The 17,283-nt window shown below is 36.7% G+C and overlaps 1 protein-coding gene across 1 annotated transcript in view; it reads right to left on the reverse strand.

The window, feature by feature from the left end:
• LOC127414065 (lysosomal cobalamin transport escort protein LMBD1-like) overlaps positions 1-17,283 on the reverse strand; it is a 129,444-nt gene that overhangs the window by 41,273 nt on the left and 70,888 nt on the right. Inside the window, exons 8-10 of the mRNA XM_051651773.1 lie at positions 11,789-11,914; positions 10,250-10,402; positions 262-326 (exon numbers count right to left, since the gene is read on the reverse strand). Coding sequence (XP_051507733.1) covers positions 262-326; positions 10,250-10,402; positions 11,789-11,914 — 344 coding nt within the window. The remainder of the gene's footprint in view (positions 1-261; positions 327-10,249; positions 10,403-11,788; positions 11,915-17,283) is intronic.

Below are 17,283 nucleotides of genomic sequence, written 5' to 3' on the forward strand. Positions count from 1 at the left end.
TTTGATGAATGTGTGTACTGTTTAATAACAACAGGCTAACACGTTTACTCTAGCGCTGACTGAACGTTCTTTTTTGACGTGACCTTCAATTGTATTGTGCTCAGCCTGTGCTTTTTATTGGGGTGAGTCACTTGTTTATAACTTCATGTGAACGTGTGTGGGTTTGTAGGAAAGACATTATGGATAGAGTGCATTCCTCTTTGCTGTAGAGTCCGCTGTCAGAGTGACATGTGGCATTTCATGCAGGTTGATGGAACTTACTTTGAAATAAACAAGGCCACGATGAACAAAAGGGCAACCAGGATGAAGAAGATCCCGAGAAGTATCTGAAAGGACATAAAAAGATCTAAGGTTATACCAGTATTGAGGAAACCACTTTGAAACTGTAGTAAAGTACAGCGAAACTATCCTTTTAAAAAAGTAGAGAGCACTAACAACATTAAAGCTGTTAAAGTGGGCAATATTGTTTTAATCATATACAGAACACATATTACTAAATAATTTTTTTTAGATTTTGAGAACAAAGACTTCATTTTACCCAAATATCAAATAAAAAAAAACCTAATTCTCTCCACAACTCCCATATCAAAATGATTATACCCCCAAATTCAGTCATTTGTGGAGCATCCTTTACCCTTTATAACATCCAATAAAGATGTTCTCAAGCATTGGACACCTTTCTATTGAAATCGTAACACATACTTCATGAGCAAAAGCTTCCAGCTTATTGACATTCTTTGGTTTCAAATCACACCAAAGATTTTCAATGGGATTTTAATGCAGGACTGAGAGGGCCATTCAAGGTCATTCCATCCCTGAACCAGGCTATGGACAACTTGGATGTATCATAAGCATTATTGTCTTGCTGGAAAATCCAGTGATCACCAAGCTTCAATTTACACACTGAAGGCATCACATTCTTTGTCAAAATGCCTTGATACTTCCAAAGAATCCATGGTGTCACACAGTCAGGGTAGCCAGTCCCTGCAGCAGCAGAACACCCCCATAAAAGGACGGACCCACTTCCATGCTTGACCGTGGATATATATATATATATATATATATATATACACACACACACAACACACAGCACCGAATGTCTTTTCAGAGGATTTAAATGTTCCCTATTGGTCAATCATGGCTAACGCAGAGGTTGTGTCATATTTACACATGATCACATGGTGTGGCCCACCTCAGCCTGACACAGAGTGATATGAATGACCCGGTCATGAGCTCTATATGTAAGTAATGGATTGAACCACAAAGCAAAGAGTAAATGAACAAAGAGACAGAAACAAACACACTCACATCCACAATGCAAAACAAAAGCAATATGCCAGACTGAACGGCTGCCTTTGACTGGCCTCCTGGAGCTCATGTCTGCTCAATTTGACTTGAGGGAGTAAACAAAACCCTGACGTGTGCAGAAATCACTCCAGATTTTCACAAAAACAAAGGAAGGAAGAGCGAGAAAAAAAATCAGAACATGTGCGGAAGAAACTGTGTGGAGAGATATGTAAATAGAAGAGGGACCGAAGACACAGAGAAACAAAACAAAACGAAAGCAGAGGGACAATGGCAAATATATTTACTAGTGTGTGGGATGACTGTATAAAAATGTACTGAAATATGTTTTTTGCTTTTAATAATTTTTATTTAATCTATCTATCTATCTATCTGTCTTCCTACCTACTTACCTACCTGTCTGTCTGTCTTTCACTCTATCAATACTATTTTGAGAGTAGATAAAACAAAATACCACAAATAGCGCAAATACTGCAAAATACTGCAAAATGGTTAAAGAGTGAGGCATAATGAAATAACATTCACATTTATGCTAACATTGTTTTATGCTATAATTACATAACTAGCAATGTTTAGACCAAGAAATGCTAACACATATTGTGGCAGTTTACATATAACCACAAAATCAAGCGACACTTGCATTGGACCCATCTTCCTCAAGAACAAAGTGACAGATTGTGTAACAAAGTATAAACATAACTATCCCAAATCATGTCTGCCTGTTTTGAGTCCCTGTAGAACTGTATCTACATGAGGTTACATGTCACACATAGGTTACATGTTTGAAATGTTCTTTCCATGCTCTCTTTACCCTTAGAGAGGTGTTAACTCAAAACATGCTAGACCAAACAAGATCCAGCAAAACTGTGGAAGAAATTACTGTGGAAACATTTGACAAAAAGTAGAAACAGTTGCTGTCCACCATATTATCATATTTGTTTTTGTTCTTTTCTTATGCAAGTCTATGGAAGTCTTGTGTATTTATACAGAAATTATCTAAAAATACGGCAAAATGTTATGGCTAGCACACTTTTAATAGTGACACAAGGCACCCAGAGAGGAACCACACTGTATCTTTTCCCCCTTTTCTACATTATAAATAAATCATAGAGGAATGTTCTAAATGTAATACAAGTTAAGCTAAATTAAAAGCATTTATGGCATAATGTTAATTTGCACAAAAAAATTAACCTCTACCTGTCCCTCAAAAAAAAAAAATAAAAATAAAAATAAAATAAAATAAAATAAAATTCACCCAAAAATGAACACTCTCTCATCATTTACTGACCCTCATGCCATCCCAGATGTGTATGACTTTCTTTCTTCTGCAGAACACAAATTATGATTTTTAGAAGAATATCTCAGATCTGTTGGCCCATACAATGCAAGTGAAAGGGTGCCAAAATTGTGACATTCCAAAAAGCACATAAAGGCATCATAAAAGTATTCCATATGACTCCAGTGTTTTAATCCATCTTCAGAAGTGATATGATAGGTGAGGGTGAGAAACAGATCAATATTTAAGTCCTTTTATTGGACTTTTTTGCTAGAAATTCTTCTCCCTGCCCAGTAGGTGGCAATATGCACAAAGAATGTGAATCACCAAAAACACAAGATGAAGAATGTAAAAGTGATCTGTTTCTCACCCACACCTATCATATCACTTCTGAAGACATTTATTTAACCAATCGAGTCTTATCGATTACTTTTATGCTGACTTCAAAATGTTGGCACCCATTCGCTTGCATTGTATGGGCCAAAAGAGCTGAAATATTCTCCTAAAAATCTTCATTTGAGTTCAGCTGATGAATGAAAGTCATACACATCTGGGATGACATAAGGGTGAGAACATGATGAGATCATTTTCATTTTTGGGTGAACTATTCCTTTAAGGCACTTACAATGGAAGTGAATGGGGCCAGTCAATAAACATTACAGTAAAACACATTTTTTTAAAGTATAGCTAGAAGATTATGTGTTAACATGATTTTAGCGTGAAAATCTAAATTGCTTACCTTTTCTGTGTAAAGTTATTTGCAATATTACAACCTTATTGCCATGCCAATGAAACACTGTAAATTGCTTTACACAGATAAGTTTAGTGATGTTTTCCACATCATGTTAACATGTATAAAATTTACATCTTGTTGCTATACTTCTGAAACGACAGCGTTTATGGAGTGTCCCATTTACTTATACTAATGGTATTAGTTGTAATCAAATTAGGCTTTTCTGGTTATATTTCTGGTATATATTATTTGCCTCACTTCTGATTTACAGTCTCCACAGCTTTTAATCATGTTACTGTGTAATTTAATGATTTCTTTCAATAAAAATGGCAAACAAAAAATACTTCGGTCACACTTCATTCCAACCTACATAAAATTTGTACCACTTTATAAATATATTTACTAAAAATGTTGTTGTTTATGGTGTTGTGCTGAATTCTTACTCCTTGAATGGTAGTGGTTAGGGGTAATTGTAGGGGTGGGTTTTAGGGATAGGAACCAATGATTCCTTACTTTGGTTAGTTAGGGGTGGGTGTAGGGGTGGGCTATAGGAATAGGGAACAATTAGGTAGTAGGGAGTAAGAATCTAGCAGGGAGTCAGATTTCGGCACAACAACAAAAATCTCCAAGTTATTCCTATAGGATGTTCGGTAAAGCTTTTTTGAGTAAGCAACAGTAACAAAGGAGGGTGCAGCTTAGCTATGGGTCAGTTAACTCTACCAAGGGCTGCTTCATCAGTACACTGTCTGAAAGTGTATTATGGGTGAGACTTTTTTTTTTTAATATTCTCCGAATGATAATGAAAGCCTCTGTAGGTCTCACACTCATACAGGGTTCATAAACAGGTTTATTTCATTTTATAATTAGGCTGGCAACCACCTGCTGCTTTCATCAATCCCGGGCCTGCTGGGTCTTCATGTGTTAACTTTTTGATCCCACTACATCTCGTATGGAACAGCGCTCTCACTGCCTGCTCTTTCAGGCCCCACCATATGCCTAATGTTATGCGCAAACGACCACTGTGCCCACTATATATAACGTTTGTAATATAGATCCAATAAGCTCATCGCAAAGGGAGGAAACACGTGCAATTTGAGTGATAAGTGCTAAGGTTAATCCGCTCAGAGCTCATTAAAATACCTAAGCACATCCAATACGCCACTTTAAATTTTCCGAACTAATTTCCACTGTAGATGAAATGGTAAACACAATAATTAAAATCAATCAAACTTAATCAATCTGAAACAGAATTTAGGTCAATTAACCTGCTCTCTTAACGGAATCAATCACATCTGCCAGTTCCACATTAGAGGGTAATAGAAATGTGTGTGCATACTTGTGTGTGTGTGTGTGTGTGTGTGTGTGTGAGATCTATTAGTCTGTGCTGACAGGTGAATCTATCTAAACTCATCAGCAGGGCCTCACACATCTCAGATCGCCCATGACCACCCATGCACCAGTTAACAACCCACCCGCTGGGACTCACTTTCTCAGGCAAACTGTGGCCATGTGACTCCATTACGTGGTGGTCTTGGCTCTCACAGGAGGATGTACTGCGACAAGATCATGGAAACGTGTTGAAATTCAGTACACATGTTGTGTTAGTGACAACAAAGTACATGTGAGACTTCACAACAGGAAGTGCGAATCGCGCCTGAAAATGGCACATTAGAGGATATGCAGAGGAGACGCTGACCTTCAAACAAATATCCAAGATCTAGTCCCTATTCCAAAAGTTGCCTGGCTGTTTACTGTCTACATAGGCTGCTGCCTTCTATGGTAGCATAATAACTAAAATGGAACCTCATAAACTATGTTTACATACAAACTGCAAATTTAATTTATGTGGAAAAAACATAATATCGCACAAACAATGTGCGAATAAAGCCGCGTTTCCATCCCATGTGTTCAAAAGAACAAAATCGGCACTTACAGAGAAATTGTAGCCACTACAGCCCTGTTCGGACGGCAATTTCTCAGGGTGACGTCTGTAAAAGTAAATTTCCATGGCTCCTCTGTGATAAAAACTCATGCATTCGGATTACAATTAAATCAAGGGGGATGAGCGAGACTTTTTGTCGATCTCATGACTGCAGTTGCGCTTGTTATATGGAAACTTCATCAATCCACGAACGGTGTCCTCTGTATTTGCATTTAAATATGTTTGGAATTACGCTACAGTGAAAATAAAAATGTTAAAGCATGAGGGAACTGCGCTGCAAAGCACTGCGGACATTTACAGTGTACATTTTTACATTCGGAGCAAGCCAAAATTCTTTCAAGAGCAATTAAACGAATAAAGAAACTGTAGGGACAAGACTGTTTATCAACGCAGCCAAATAAATCTGTCAATGGGGGTTCGCAAGTTGTCACCCGCATCACCTCAGCTGCGCTGCTTGCACGCTCTCTCTTAAGCACACGCAATGAGATATGGGAACCGCACCTATCAAGGACAGTAAAGATAGTTAAAATGAAATTTGAGGAGCTATGGTAAAAATGGTTTTCTTATGTTTTATCTATCAAAATGACAGACATAATTTTGGAATTATTTGTCAGTGTTTAAAAAGTGGAGGTGGAAATTAAACCTTTTAAATAAGAAAGATATTAACCTGGCAACATTTCTGGGACTACTCGACCCGTATAAACGAGTAGTCATGCAAGCCCTATGAATAAATGTATTTAGTAAACGTTTCTACATTAAAATGTAATATATTACAATTTTACTACATTGCTGCCATAATAATGGACCATTTCAAAAGTTTACGTGATCTTGCTCTCGTTTTTCTTTCCCTTCTACTTAAGAGTTCCCACTCACTGTGGTGAAGCGGAGACGTAATTTTATTATTGTGAATTATTTCATAAATTTCCTTTACCATTACCATTACCACCAGAGCTGTTACCACGCGCAGCGCAACGTATGGCACTTACTAGTGGTCAAAAAGGATTTTCAAAATGGCTTTTGGATTATAAACTCAGAGATGTGGATTCGAACTGTAATTAAATTACCACACAACCTTGGTGTTTGTCAAAAAACAGAAGGTAATATGGCTGGGAATTTTCTTGCGGAAGGTGGGAGAAAAACACTGACATTTCGGATTCGGACGGCAATAAAATCACTGACTACCCCCTGTAAATGCTGAAATTACCTGAAGTCCCCATGAAAAATAATTGCCGTCCGAATAGGGCTTATGACTCTTTTATCAATAAAATACTCACGATTTAGAGCATGCAGACAAAACACTGTAAAGGACTTTGTCTCATGTCAGGGAGCGACGGTGCGAAACAGTTTTGGGAGTGCTACTGTATGTGTGTTTTTGAAAAGTTTCCATTTTTGAAAATCTCTGTTTTCGTTGGTGGAAAACACTGTTCTAATGTGGATGAGAGATGTAAATGTAGCAAAAACAATGGATTTTCAAATGAGAAGTCATTAGTAACTTAGTACGCTCTGCATAGGCACTAGGCAGCATTATTCTATTAAGCATTACTATCCATAGCACACTGAAGTTTTGGGTATAACAGTCAGATTTTAATTATTTTAAACTACATTTTATTGATACCTTTCTGTTTTGAATGAATAACAAGTATATTTATAATCAACATGTCTTTGCTTTTTCCACCTTTTTGGATTTATCTTAAGGCATATGATCACTCTGTGATGAAAAGGCAAACATTTAGGTTGTTATTCACTTTCAAATCAAATCATTCAACTCCTATAAATGGAGCATAAATCAAATATGGTGACACATGAATAACATCAAACCTCATTGATTTTTTTCATGATGTCTGGTCATGAGACGCCCAAGAACCAATAAGCTTCGATATTATTGAAGCATTATTTTTTTGCATTTCTGTTTACAGAAGTTGATTAATTATATGATTTGATCTGAAAGTGAATAATGACTTTATTTCGGTCTGTTCCATCATACAAAGCAATTGTCTGCCTTTAGAAGACTCAAATATCAAGCTGCATGGACTACTTTTAAGACACTATGGGTGCCTTTTTAAGATTTAAAGTGAGTCTCTATCAACTGCTATTGAAATCAGTAACCAGAAAATCCTTTTAAAAACATCCTTTTGCATTCAGTCATATGGATTTGGAAAACATGAGGGTGAATGAACAATGACAGAATTATCATTTTGGGTGAATTATTCATTTAAAACCTTTTGAAACAGCATTCAAGTCCAAAGCGTGCCTTTTATGCCATAAAATGCTGCCTACATTTTGGCTAATGGCTCAAAAAGTACAATGCTTAACCTTTGCACTAAAACACCAATTCATCAGGCAAATCAAAGACATTCTAACAAGTCACCCGCGCAGATATTAATACTTTGTTGTAAGAGGCTGAACTCAAATGCTAAGCTAAAATAAGCGTGGTGCTCACAGAATGATCATGACAGCGTAAACGAGGTGCAGTGAATGACAGAGAGAGAAGCAACTGGCAGACATATTTCTCTCAGTATGTTTTTCACCCGCAGCTCTAGAGGGAAAATTAGTAAATCTCAAGCCTAGTTTAGGTATAAATAGAGTCTGGAGTCTATCATTAGTGTATCATGCTCATGTCTGGCCCACTAAATATGGAAACGAAGAACCCCTCCAGTGCAGAGCATGCTGGGAGAAGAGACGATGCAAAGAATCTGAGAAACAGCAAATGAGAGTTTTGATGAAAGACAAAACTTGCAGAATAGAACAGAGAAGTGTGTGATCATTAGAGATATTCTGTGTATAATTAAATGTACAGAGGGTTAAAAAGTCTGAGACCACTAGTGAAAATGTTTCTAGACTTTTCAAAATCTTAAAACTTTCAGAATATTTGCAGGTTTCAATGGAGGGGGGAAAAAAATCTTTGGACCCTGTTGTTTAATTCTTAACATTCCACAGTCTTAAATAAATACTGTAAACTAAGTATAGATTGCATGCACTATCCATAGTTTTTAGATAAAAGTGTCTGCCCAATTACAAATGTTACAGATTCAACCTACAAGACTTCATTTGATTAGATGGACAAAATAAAGCATTATGAAATTATGCATCTAGGAAAGCGGTTGCTCTGTTTGGTGCATTTGTGCCAAGGTATAAAATGGAAAGGTTTTCTTGATTGTCTATGGAAAATGTTTTGACATTCAAATTAAGTCATAACGTAAGCAAAAGTGTTACATCAAAGTCAACATGAAATTTAATTTAATTCACACCTCCCCTTTGATAGACCTAAAGACAGCACAATGACAGTACTGGGAGAATTAATTACAGAACAGATGACAACTGACGTAGAAAAAAGAATCTAAGAAAAAGTAGAATATGGCTGATAAAGAGTTATATTTGAACTTATGATTCTATAAACCTTATTCATGTAAATTACACTTTATTGCAGTACTGTAAAAGTTTTATACAATGGATAATACTTAATCTTAAAGACAACATGAAATGGCATTCACAACCCATTTTACTTTAGTAATGTGAAATTTTTCTAATTAATAATAATAATTAAACAAATGTAGGGCAGGAATTTAATTTATCCATCAGGAATTTATTGGATTGTGAGCAAACTGCTAACAACGGCAATCCAACAAACAGCTTGTATCACTTCTTTTTTTCACTTCCATCATATTAAGATCTTATGGAGTTTTTCGTTCTTTGCCACAGTCGCCTTTGGCTTGCTCACTGGGGGCCTAAAGACAACAAATTTTAAGGCATGACTTTAATTTACGTTTTTCTTTTTTTTTTTTCTCCCAATTTGGAATGCCCAATTCCCAATGTGCTTTTAAGTCCTCATGGTCGCGTAGTATTCGCCTCAATCCAGGTGGCGGAGGATGAATGCCAGTTGCCTCCGCGTCTGAGACCGTCAACCTGCGCATCTAATCACGTGGCTTGTTGAGCGCGTTGCCACTGAGACATAGCGCGTGTGGAGGTTTCACGCCATCCACGCTCAACTCACCACGCACCCCACCAAGAACGAACCACATTATAGCGACCACGAGGCGGTTACCCCATGTGACTCTACCCTCCCTAGCAACCAGGCCAATTTGGTTGCTTAGGAGACCTGGCTGGATTCACTCAGCATGCCCTGGGATTTGAACTAGCGAACTCCAGGGGTGGCAGCTAGCGACTTTTACCACTGAGCTACCCAGGCCCCCAAATTTACGTTTTTCAATGAAACTGCTAAATGGAGACTTTAAGACATTACAGACATTGAAACATGCTTTTCTATAAAGCTGCTTTGAAATGTGTATTGCGAAAAGCGATTTACAAATAAATATGACTTCACTTGACTCGAACATTGGGTGTTCTATACCAGAATGAAGCAAGATCTGAATGCGTGTTTGCAGTCGATTGTGGAGGACTACTACCCTCCTGAAACACCTGCTGCATTAAGCAGCAGTAACCTAAAACATTGCCTAAGGAGCTATTTGTCTATTGGATAATATTAACCAGTAGCCCATGTGGCCTAGGTGACAGCTGGGTCAGAATGTGGGAGGATAAAAGTTTATGATTTGAAGACCCTCTTTCTTTACATTGGGATTGGTGCTACAGACAGCAAAGGACAGTTTGACAGATTTTCCCACATTTTACTCCTATCATTCTTTATTCTTTATAAATACCGAATAGCAATTGGTGATGCATATACAAAGGTGTGTTCATGTATACAATTGTGTGACATCATAGTATTTTTGGTTTGGGGAGGACGTTTTAAGTTAAAATGTACAGTATGTTTTCATAGTACATTGAACTAAATCAATAAATAGATTTATAATTTATAAAAATATTGGAAAAATATTAGATTTTTCATTATATGATCAAACTCTCAAAACGACTGTGCACAGACAGAACTTTATGAAGATATTCTGAGGACTCACATTGTGGATAGTTCAACAAATATGTGAAAACCAGAGGGGATGAAGAGAGAATCAATAAAGTGATTAGGAGCTGAAATTCAAACCTTCACTGGGCGCAGGGCAATGCCCACTTTATTACAGCAGTTCCTCTCTGCAATCTCCAGGTGATGCCCTCGGCGATTGAGCACCTGAAGTTTGGCTTCAAGATCCTGGAGGTTTCTCCTGTCTCTAATAGAGAGAGGACGCCCATCTGCACACTGCAGAGAGACAGAAAGAAAAACTGAGAGACCATTCTCTTCTATTTTTTAAATGGTATTGCCTTCTTTCTGAAAATTAAAATTTGCCCCTAACTTCAAAAAATTACATTTTTCAAAGCCAGTGGTTCTCAAACTGTGGTACGCAAAATGTCCCCAGTCCCCATGTTGCAACAGAACTTTGGAAATGTCCAATATGTTTTATTTTAATTGGTATTCCTTCCTTGTTTTATTTGTAATTCCTTTTCAATTTACAATAAAAAAAGATCCATTAACAGTTTTAATATTGCTTTGTGCATACATTCAACGTTGGCAATTTATGATGCATATCAAATGCATATTGTAATCAAAATATGGTATTAGGTGTATGTTGCTCACAGTCCTTCTTATGCTTGTGCTGTCATAGATGCCAATTTGCTTTGTGTCCATTTTTTTATTTTTATTTTTTGTCATCTCTTGTGCTGAACTCGTATGACTTTTTCCTTCCATGAAATACACAAGATTTTAGGTAGAATTTTAGCCTTAGTCAACATTCAATATCATTGTATGGAAAAAAATATGCAATGAAACTGAAAGGTGACTGAGGCTGTCAGCCTCACATCTCCTTTTGTGTTCCATAAAAAGCCATTCAAATAAGAAGCAACATGTTGTTGGGTGAAGAAAGCCTTTAAATTATACATATATATATATATATATATATATATATATATATATATACACACACACACACTCACACACTACCGGTCAAAAGTTATGAAACACTTGCCTGAAATGATTCTCATGATATATATATATATATATATATATATATATATATATATATATACAAAAATGTTGCATAGTGAGGATGTCTTCAAAAATAATGACATAAATGCCTCAATTGTCTTTTTATGTAATCTCAGACTGACACAATGTTCAGTTGGGGGCTTTGTGGGGGTCATGACATCTGTTGCAGGGCTCCCTGTTCTTCTATTCTAATCTTTTCTATTTGCAAAAGTAATGTTTGGGAGTCTAACATTTATATTTCCTATTGACACACTAAAGCTGAAGATATAAATAACATCTTAAGACAAATGCTTTTGTGAAACATCTCATGTGCCTCAGACTTTTGCACAGTATTGTATATATATATATATATATATATATATATATATATATATATATATATATATATATATATATATATATATATGAGTAAATATAGAGATTGTGTGAGATTTATTGTGATTTGGTGGTAGCCTACGAGAAGGTTTTGACTTGATCAAAGGTTTAAGTTTGAGAACCACAGCTCAAAGCTAAAGGACAGCAACAGATAGCAGCTCATCCTCAATAAAGCGAGCAGGGCACAGCTGATCTTAATTAATTTCACACACACATATACACACAAACCTGGGCTTTGAGCTTGTCTATCTGGTGCTCCACCTCTTCCATGTCCTCGGTGTTCTCCAGGCGTTCATACAGGATGCTGTGCGTGCCTTTTATCAGGTTCAGTGGCAGGACGGACATCCCGTATGCCTGTGGGAGAGCGAGAGAGCGTTAAACGGCAATTATACACCATTCACAGTCATCAGGTAGAGTGCCACCACAATTCCATCAAGAGTGCCCACCAATCGGCCCTGAGTACCCTGCGGTGCATGTGTAATAACATGTCAGGCCGGGGAGCTAAATCCATACATTATGGCAATTGACAAAAGAGAGCTTTCTAAATGGTGTCATTCAGACACTGCTGAATCCATGTGTGCGTATATTTTTATTTAATTATTTATTTTTTAAGCAATGAGGGTGAAGGGAAATAGACAAAACAGAGAAAAGAGTATGAGAGTGTTTGCATGCAGCAACCATTTTGAGAAGAGATGTGTGCTTCGATTTGTTGCAGCTCGCAGCATAACAGTGCCCCCATGTGACGACAATCGACTGGAACACATAATCAAACCACTGTTTCCTACAGAGTTGTGGTTTTGCAGCCCCATTCACTCTGATATATAAATACATAAATACATGTATATTAAGCTTTGTGAACCTCAAAGGATAGTTCACACAAAATACAAAAATAACAATTCTGTCATCATTTACTTGTGCTCCAAATCCGTACCACTTTTTTAATTACCATTCACTTTCATTCCTTTTTCTCAATTTATTTTATTTTATTTTATTTTTTAATTTTTTTTTAAATATCAGAGCACATGTAGGGAACTATTATAAAACCAGTATGGTGCAGTATGGTGGCTTTCGGAGTGCTGTAAATCAGATGTAGCACCACATGCTCAAAAAAAGGCTTTTCCATCTGCACAACTGCCCCTCACTGGATGTTTTTTTGTTTTTGGCACCATTCTAAGTAAATTCTAGAGATTGTTGTTTGTGAAAATCCCAGGAGATCAGCAGTTACAGAAATACTCAAACCAGCCCATATATATATATATATATATATATATATATATATATATATATATATATATATACACAGTACTGTGCAAAAGTCATAGGCACATAAGATATTTCACAAAAACATTTGTCTTAAGATGGTTATTTATATCTTCAGCTTTATTGAGTCAAAATGAAATATACATTTTAGACTCCCAAACATTCCTTTTGCAAATACAACAGAATAGAATAGAAGAACAGGGAGCCCTGCAACAGATGTCATGGCCCCCACAAAGACACCCCCTCACCCCCCCCCCCCCCCACAAACCCATTTTATATATATATATATATTTTTTATTTTTTTTATTTTTATTTTTTTATATATATATATATATTTTTTTTTCTTCAGTTCTTTGCATTAGAAAGCCTGGGTCTTATGCAGTGTGCTGAGAAAGGTAGGGGACAAAATCCTGCTAGCCTTCTCATTATGGGCTTTGTGATCTTTAATTACAAATGAAGACCATCTTCAATACTCTCCTGGTGGCAAATCAATACAGGCAGGGAATAAAAGAGACAAGACTGTGCGCACACACATATACACTTCGTCAACCTCTGAAAAAAACGCATGCACCCACGCTAGCGGGGTTCTGCCATTTTCAAAAGCTTTCATATCAGAAAGTAGACAAAAGTCAGCAGCACAATTAGATCTTCAAGAGGTGGCTAAAACACTGGTGACCTTTTTTATCTCCTGTGCTGAAGATTGCTTTTAGAGCAGAGAAACTGATGTGCTGCTCCGTGTGTGATTTCTGCGCCACTAGCGTCACCAAAAGGAACTGCAAAAATAAACTGGTGTTTCTTCAACTTTGGGCACTTTTAGTACTAGTTTTTATTTTAATTTTATATGTATACTAACATTGTTCAACAGTGTATATACATGCATCACAGATTTACAGTATGCAATTTTTGTCATTTTGTCCTTAAACCCAGTGAAAAGTCCCGCTACAGTGTCATTTTAGGCATATCTTAAATTCTGTATTGTGTTCAAAAGAATTCCGTGGTGGAAATGAAGGTGATGGAATGGCATTTTTAAAGTTTTTGAAATAAAATGACTGACTCCTTTGTTTTGCTAAGGATAATTTCATAGCTAACATAATGTATCCTTAACCAACACAACGAAAATATTGCTTTCAAACTGGTTTCCTGAATGCTCCCTCTGTCTGCCATTGGTTGAACAAACAGAGAGTCCCGTACCAAACTACACAATTGGTTGAGTCAATGCAGCTGTGTCTGGCTGGTCGGGTTGTTCAAACAAACAGAGCAATATTCTGATAGCACTTTTCAGGGAAGTCAACCTACTAACAGCTTACTTATAGTTGTCTCTGCATATTAATCCATGATAGAGGGAAGTATTTTAACCTAAAAAAAAGCTTTAAACCTTGCTGTTTGTGTACATCAGTAAGTATTATGGCGCAGGTCGCAGAAGAGGGAAACAAACGCAGGCTGCACTATTCTTAGCGTCGGCCTAAGACTGATACCATGGGCCGTGTCACCCCCTGCTATGAATCACGAGGCTCTAAAGGCCGGACCATGTCCCGAATACCAAGCACTCTCCTCATAAAAGAGGAATCTGTCCTGCATCCCTGGTGAGACGCACTCGTTCAGTCTCCTCCTCTTCCTCCGCCTTCTCTTTCCCCATTTTTCCCTGCCCTCCTCGCCCCTGCAGTCCATCAAACAGGAGAAAAATAAAAGAGACACTCCAAACAAAAACAGGTGTGTTCTGTGCTGATTGGAAAATAAGACCAAAGGCATGAGAGACAGGTAGTATGAGAGTTTGAGAAGGAGGGTGAAGAAAGTGAGACAGAATGAGGAAGGTGGAACAGATAGGAGATAAAGGGATTGCGGTTGTCAGCTGGGAGATAGGAGTAGAGAGAGATGAAAGTGGGGTTGGGTAAGAGAGAAAGTGGAGGCGTGCACCCCCTTACACAAGGATGCATTTGTTCAACAGTCTGCATGGGATAATTGTGTGTGTGCACTTTTTAGATGGGCTGGGAAGTAAAACTGAATGTTTTATGACTTTCTTAATACTTTTCTAAAGAAATAGACTGATATATTGGCCAAGTCGTTTTATCGGACGATATCTAACGATTTTGAGATTATCTACAACAGCTGATTAGCATTTCTGCTTGGCCAATAGAGTTGCTTAGTTTGCAGTTGCAAAAACCCGGAAAAGAGCTGGCATTTTCGAGCCTCTGGAATTTCTAATGGGGTTTTAGAATGATGTTTATATTATAAGAAAAATTAAGTCTGTGGTTAACAATACTTGAAGAGATTATCCCGTTTCATTCTACCACATAATTTAAACATAGTAATACCTCAAATGTGAATTTTGCTACAGAATTACTGAAATTACACATCATTTGTCAACCATGTAAAGTGGTTATGTAATTCACCATATTTTACATACTGTAGGCCAGTCTATAAATTGAAAACCAATATTTGGTAAAAGCCATTTGAAATTCCTGAGAGAACCCATGTTAAATCAGCCTTCTGGGTTTGCCTACAAACTGACATCACAACTGAACAGCTCTATTATCACAAGTGTTGCTTCACCCTTGTGTCCGGCATTGACCATTGAAAAACCCGTATTAGACAATATTTAAAAATGAGGAAACTAACCAACATTGCACAAATATGAAAAAAATGCTACACATGTCTCCATGAATACTTCCATTCCTCTCAGGCCTTTTAATAAATCTGTGTAAATTTTAATGAATGAAATAATAGCAAAGGCTAGCTTTTAATTTATGTTTAATGTAACTTGAATTAACATCCAAATCACGTGTTCTTCTAGTCAATGGAGCATACTGTAATTATGCAAAATAATGGGGCAAAAATATATTGATTAATGAAGGAGGAAACTGATGTAATGCCAGTCTCTGCAAAGAAATGAAAAATATCTGCCGGCTCACAACAATAACTAAGTGAATTTTATAATCAGTGCATCCACTAAAGGTTATATGCACCACTAAACCATCAAAAGATCAATCCCTTATTACCTTTTTTAAAACACTCTTTTCCTCAATGTCCAATGCCAAAATAAGCCTTAATGAGGAAAAGTCACTGTTCCTCTGTCACTTACACTTAAGCTGTGGACTTTTCAGGGGCTGTATTCTAAATTTTTCAAGTTCTTACACCAAAACAATTATTTACAAATTGCATATGAAAAACACACACATATATATATATATATATATATATATATATATATATATATATATATATATATATATATATATTATAATGATAAAAAAGCTATTATTTATTAAAAACAAAAATGTAGTTTTATACTGTCAATATCTACCTTCCCTGACCCCTAAAATAAAACATATTTTTTCTTTGCTATATTACTTTTATGACCTCTATATGTACATTTCTCTGTTATGAATGGCCTATCTCTTGGTATGTGAAAACTACCTTTGTAGCTCACACTTGAGTTCAATGGACAAGGAAATGGGATTGGGAAATGACATAGGCTGGATTCAAATCCTTGTCTTCATGAATTGGCCACTTTAACGGAGAGACCACAGAAATTAAATTCACCATTTACTAACACGTGGCCTCCATTTGTACACAGAAAAAAATATATACAGCACTGTGTAATAGTTTTAGGCACTTGTGAAAAATGTTGCATAGTGAGGATGTCTCCAAAAATAATGCCACAAATAATCTTCATTAATCAATTAATATCAAACAAAGTCCAGTAAACATAAAAATAGCTAAATCAATATTTGATGTGGCAACCTTTGTCTTTAAAACAGCACCAATTCTCCTAGGTACACTCAGACAGTTTTTCTTTTTTTTTTTTTTTTTTTTTTTTTTTTTTTGTTTGGTTGTTGGCAGAAAGGATGCTCCAAGCTTCTTGGAGAACTTGCCACAGTTCTTCTATCTATTTAGGCTGCCTCAGTTGCTTCTGTCTCTTCATGTCATCCCAGACTGACTCAATGATGTTGAGATCTGGGCTCTGTGGGGGACATACCATCTGTTGTATGGCTCCTTGTTCTTCTTCTATTCAATTTTATTTGCAAAGGGAATGTTAAAATCTAACATTTCCTACTGAAACACTAAAAGCAGAATAGGATATAAAATAACTGTTTTAAGACAAATGTTTTTGTGAAAAATAAAATGTGCCTAAGACTTTTGCACAGTACTGTATAAAGCCATGAAATACCAAAATAACTTGTGTCAAGTAAAGAAATAGTTCTTGGACATATCGAGAGTGTCCCACTCTAACCCCACTCAAACTATCACTATCCAATGAGGACACACAGGACTGACCCTAAAATCAAGCACTGAGCTGAGTGATTGCATGTTGCCTGGGACCTCAGCAACCGTCTGTCAACTATAAAAGCACAGATGTATAGAGTACAGCCTACAACAAGCAATGGGCTTCTGCCAGATGGCCTCTCAATGTTTCTTCTGTCCCTTTTGTTGTCTGTACTGTATATTAAATACAAATGTGTTAC

Source organism: Myxocyprinus asiaticus, chromosome 23 (assembly GCF_019703515.2).
Source record: "Myxocyprinus asiaticus isolate MX2 ecotype Aquarium Trade chromosome 23, UBuf_Myxa_2, whole genome shotgun sequence".
Classification (NCBI taxonomy): Eukaryota; Metazoa; Chordata; class Actinopteri; order Cypriniformes; family Catostomidae; genus Myxocyprinus; species Myxocyprinus asiaticus.